Below are 5,595 nucleotides of genomic sequence, written 5' to 3' on the forward strand. Positions count from 1 at the left end.
ATAAATACCATATTGTGACTCACATGAAAATAGAGCTTGCTTATACCCACCATATTAAATATGACAATACACTTGCTTTCGGAAACTAAATCATGACAACAAGGCAACGAAATTCATTTACAACTCAAGCAAACCTCGTATAAAAATCAATTAGGCAACATGTAGTTGAACCCAAAGGCAACCCATTATCCATTCTCAAACCAAAATCAACGAGACTAAAGAACTTCCAATTTAAGCCAGATTATGTATAGTTGAACATGACCAAAAATAATGACATGTACACATGATAAATTAGGTAAAATAAATAACATGATCCACAGACTATCCTATCACGCAAACTACATTATAAAAACAAAAATCAAGTTTGTTCATAACCGCAATAGAAAAGCCATACAACCAATTCTAATTGTATCTAATCTTATCTTAATACCCAACCATGATTTCTAGAGTAATGGAATAATGCTAGTTACCTCGATAAACTTCCAATGAAACTATAGGAACTCGAAATGAACTAGTCCTCTTGATGAACTTCAAAACCTATACAAAACAAGATTGAAATAAGAAGATGTATGTATAACAAACCATACACAAGGGGACGAAAAAGGGAATGGTTTAACCCATTAAACTTACTTATTTTAACAGCTAAATTAAGAGGGAAAGTAAGATGATCCTTGCAACAATAAAACCCAACAACAATCTCACCAGAATTGAGGAAGAAGAAGATGTATTATGGAGGTGAAAGAAGGAAGAGTGCAAATACTTCTGTGAATGATTCCCACGATAAATGGGAAAAGAAACTAATGAGTATTTGCTTAATGAGGGCAGCAAATATGATGGTTTTGGGGAGTTGTAAGAGGCAAGAGAATATGAATTGGAGGCAAGAATCAAGGGGAGTATTAACTAATTGACAACTAAAGAGTCAATGAAAGAATCCTATATTTATATTTCAGAAACCAATTCAAATACTTGTATACCACTCCAATCCCATGCCAAATTAGCCCAATACATTCCTAGGTTATAGCCTAAACACCGAAATTTGGTTCAATCCATAAAAGTAACCTCGGTATAATTCGCCCAAATCGGCTCAACTAAAAACCGTAAATAAATAAATAACATGTAATATTTCAAATTAGTTTTACACTCTTGTCAATCATAAATTAAAATTCCTTAAAAATATTATGATTTGAATAGAAAACAACATAACACACATAATAATTAACAATTTATTAGTTAAATAATATGGGGTGTTACACGGGGAGCCACATATATATAGTCCGGAGACTTTGTAATAAGACTTACTTAGTTCTAATATAAGAATTTTAGCTTAATCAAGAGAGAGAAAATGGATTATTACTCATGTTTCCTTTATTGTATTCAACTTTGGTCAAGTTTAATCTTCAATCAAGCAACACTTCAAGTTTTCATCTTTCATTAATCCTTTCTTTAGTAATCTCAAATCCTTTCTTTTAGCTTTATTTATTTACTTTATTATTGATTGTTTTTGTTAATCTTATTAATTCATCTAGTTATTATTGATTTCATTGTTCTTAATCATGTTTTGTTTTGAGTTTCTTGAGCTTATTTCTAGTTTTGATATTATGTTTAATCTCCCTTCTCTAGGCTAATTTCTTAGCTAGGGGCAGGGTATGGAGAATATGTGTTGATATTAGATGAATGATGATGGTTGGATCGAACTTATGCCATAAATTGATGAAAGACATGATTTTTGATAGCTTGATGTTATTGTTGCACTCTATTTGATGTTTTCTAGTTTAAATGCATGAAAGTGATTTGAACTAGATTAAGATCATCTCTATTTTAATGATTACATGAGATGAGTTAATAAAGTGGAGTTTTATTGATTGTGCTTGTTTATTCTCTTGATCTGATTATAACTAATAGGATGCAAGAGAATGATCCTTATTAGTATAGACCTTTTTCATTGATTTGCCTAGACTATTGCATGAGAATGAATTCTTTAGGTAGAATCTTGTGTTCTTTGGCAAGTTCTTCATGATAATCATTTTATTCCTCTCTTTCTAATTATATTTGACACCCCCGTATCCCTAGAATCATTTTCCCTTGTTTTTAATCATCATCTTCTTTGCTTATTTGTAGTTTTAATGCTCTTTACTCAAAAACCAACAAAAACGATCCCCTTTTTACTTTAAAATTAGTGAATATTGACGTTGAATTAGTGTGCTTCTCTAGTGGTTCGACCCTTTACTTTCCACTAACTAGTTTGGTGTAAGTTTAGGTATTATAAATGATTAATTTGATTAGGGTAGTAGTTTAACGACCTATTTAACCCTCGATAAAGGATCTTAAGAATAAGAGTATTAGTTGTGCAATTCCACTAATTAGGCAAAACTACAATATCAATGAAACTAATAACACTAGCATATATATCATCTTTTACAATATGCCAAGCTCTCTAAAAGAAAGAATTAAAGCTATCAATACCAGGAGCCTTAGTGTTATCAATGCCCTTAAGAGCATCATCAATTTCAACATGAGAAATGGGCCGGATAAGAGAATTGTGAGTAATAGAACTAAGCTGCATATCTCTCCTCATAGTGACAAGACCAACAACAGGCAGCCAAGAAGCCTTAGTCCCTAAAAGAGACTAATAAAAGGAAATTATCTCATTAGAAACAACATTAGGATCCTTGAGCAGCACCTAATTAAAATAAAAAAAAAATAGAATCAATTCTATTCTAGTCTTCATGACTAAGAAAAAACAGTGAGAATTGCCATCCCCAAGTTTAATCCAATTGAACCTAGATTTTTGCTTGAACATGCTCTCTTGAATATCAGTCCAGTGCTTAACAACCTCAATAGCTTCAAATTCCTTAACATATAGCTCCATGTAATCCTTATTTCAAGCCATCAAATTTTAAATCTGAAGAAGCTCATTATGAGCTTGATCAATTTTCTCATTAGTATTACCAAAATGCTTTTTGTGCAAGGACTTGACACTAGCTTTCACAGCTTTAAGATTCTGCCAGACTGAGCCATCAGAGCTCTAGGCCCGAGACACATTATTAAGGAAATCAAGGTGATCATCATAACAGTTCAAGGAGTTGAAATATCTGCCCTTCCTTGGAGGAGCATGACATATATCAAGCAGAATTAGACCGTGATCAGACAAAGAAGGAGCCAAATAGACATTTTCAACATGGTCATGCGAGTCCAACCAAGATTGATTACCAAAAGCTCTATCAATCCTAGAAAGAGTCTTAGGACTAGAATGAGCCATATTAGACTAGGAGTAGAAAGCTCCCTTGCTTTTGATATCAGTGAGATCCAAGTCATAAATGAAACTCTTAAAATCACTAGTTTTATAAACAGTAATATCATTACCATAAAGCTTGTCTAGGGAGTTAAGAATAGAGATAAAATCACCAGCACATAACAAAGGAGAATGCTGAATAGAGAGAGTTCTGATACCCTCCCACATAGGAAGTCTATTATGAATAGAATGAATCCCATACGTAACAGTAAGCTGAATCTCAGTAGATAAATCCATATTAAGGACTATATAATGAATAAATTGCTCATGAACTTGCAAAACTTTAACGGTAACTCTCTCTGCATTCAAGCCAACCCAAATCCTCCCTTTAGAAGAGCAATCATAGTTGCACTTTCAAGACCAGGCAGGACTAAATATCCTTTGAAAATCAAGAACATTTTTAGCTTTAACTTTTGTTTCCAACAAATCAACAACATCTACTAAATGAAAATGAAGCAGCCATTTTACAGAAGCAACTTCTCTAGGGTCATTCAGGCCCATGACATTCTAGATAGAGATAATCATGACACTAGAGGGGGATTTACCTCACCTCCGCTTGGATTGATAGTAAAACCACTAGCATCCTCTGTCTCATATGCAAATAAAGCAACAAAAGCATTATATGTAAGAGTTGGCTGATTAGCTCTAGCTTGATGACTCTTTGTCTTCCTTCCAACTACTCTCCATCCTTCATCAGAGATGTTTTGAGCAGTATAAACACTTGGAATGATAATAGATCTCCCATGAACAAAAGTATCAATAGTAGTGGCAGCAACAAGGGAAACAAGAACTTGATTGGGCTTAGGAACCCAAGCTTGCTTCTATTTTACAGGTGCTATAGGAACAACTGGCAGCTTGGACTAAGTCTGCTTAGCAGCAGCATGCACAGATTTAGCAGAGTAGTCATGGCCAACCTTATTGCATTTATAATAAAAGGGTGGGGTCCATTCATACATTCTCTTAAGCTCTAACACTTCCCTTGAAGGGCTCTCAACAAATACAGAGTTATGCATAGGCTCGGTAAGATCTATTTCAATTAGGACCCTAGCAAAAGACACTATAAGCTGCGTAGTTGTGCATTCATCTACAAAAATTTGCACCCGAAGCAAGCTACCAATATGACTAAGAGTATCTGGTCCCCAACAATTTAGTGGCAGATTAGGAAACTTAACCCAAAAGGGAACAGTCCTCTTAATTTCTACATTAAATTCAAACATAGTTTTCCATGGTTTCACTATTTCGGGTTTTTCAAGGAACATATGTGGACTAGAACAAAGTATAGTATCCTTATCATCAACTTAATAAAGATTAATGAAAAGTATCCATCATCATGCCAAAAAATTAACTGGTTTCTGCATAGTGCTCCATTGCTCGGCTATAAATCTATGAATAGCAGTAATAGTAGGGTAAAAGCTAACCACATAGAAAACTAAAGCAATTGACTACTTTTTATTACCTTCAATGAGTTCATAATCCTGCAACTGAGCAACCTATTTCCCATCTTGAACCATCGGGGCAACATAGGACAGGGGAGCTCCTTTAGTAGTAAGCTTACCAGTAAAAGAACCAAGTTGATCCTCACCATCTGTTTCTGCATTCTGTTCCAGAGGAGGTATAAAATGTGGATCGAGAACAGTAGGCTCAGATCGCTGACCATCAGCTAAAACAACCAATGGATAAGTAAACCCAGAAACCATAGGTACTGCTCTCTTTGAAATCGAAGATGCTGGTCTAGAAATTCCTTTAGCAAATAGTGAAATAGTCTCAGCATCACTTCCGGGAATTGAGCCATAAGCTGGATTAACCAGTGCCAACGCCGGAGTAACCAACTCATCAGTTTCTTGAATCGGGCTTAGAACAATTGAAGTACCTAAGTTTCGCAAATTATGCAAAATTGTATCCATGACTACGTCTTGGACTGCTTCCAAGTAGTCTAAATGAGAGCAACCCCAGCTGGGTGATAGCAGGATCTCCAAGTCTAAGGATCCGACCGCCAAGCCGGTCCATGGCGAGTCTGTGAAACGGATGATAGGGGCAAGTCGACCTCGGCAAAACCGACCGGGCCCAACGTGACTTTGCCCTTCCAAAGAGTCCTCTTAGTCGACCGATGACCAACCAAGCCGCACAGATGAGGAGGATGACGAGCCTGCGCTACCTCCTCCATTCACCTTCAACCCTCTTTCTCCTCCAAGCTTCTCAGACGGTTAGTTTAAATAGCTTTGCACACTCTTTCCTTTTTTAGTCTACTTGCTCAAGCTAAACTCTTTTTCGCCCGAGTGCAGATATGACGGAGGAGTTAAACA

The 5,595-nt window shown here is 35.7% G+C and overlaps 1 protein-coding gene across 1 annotated transcript; it reads right to left on the reverse strand.

The window, feature by feature from the left end:
• Positions 1 to 3,265: 3,265 nt before the first annotated feature.
• On the reverse strand, positions 3,266 to 5,196 carry LOC145642981 (uncharacterized). Its single transcript, XM_081694140.1, has 4 exons — positions 4,848 to 5,196; positions 4,207 to 4,490; positions 3,838 to 4,113; positions 3,266 to 3,643 (listed from the first exon to the last, which is right to left on the reverse strand). The coding sequence occupies exons 1-4, from the start codon at positions 5,194 to 5,196 to the stop codon at positions 3,266 to 3,268; spliced, it is 1,287 nt and encodes a 428-aa protein (XP_081550266.1).
• Positions 5,197 to 5,595: the final 399 nt, after the last annotated feature.

Source organism: Chenopodium album, chromosome 8 (assembly GCF_948465745.1).
Source record: "Chenopodium album chromosome 8, dcCheAlbu1.1, whole genome shotgun sequence".
In the NCBI taxonomy this organism is placed as follows: Eukaryota; Viridiplantae; Streptophyta; class Magnoliopsida; order Caryophyllales; family Amaranthaceae; genus Chenopodium; species Chenopodium album.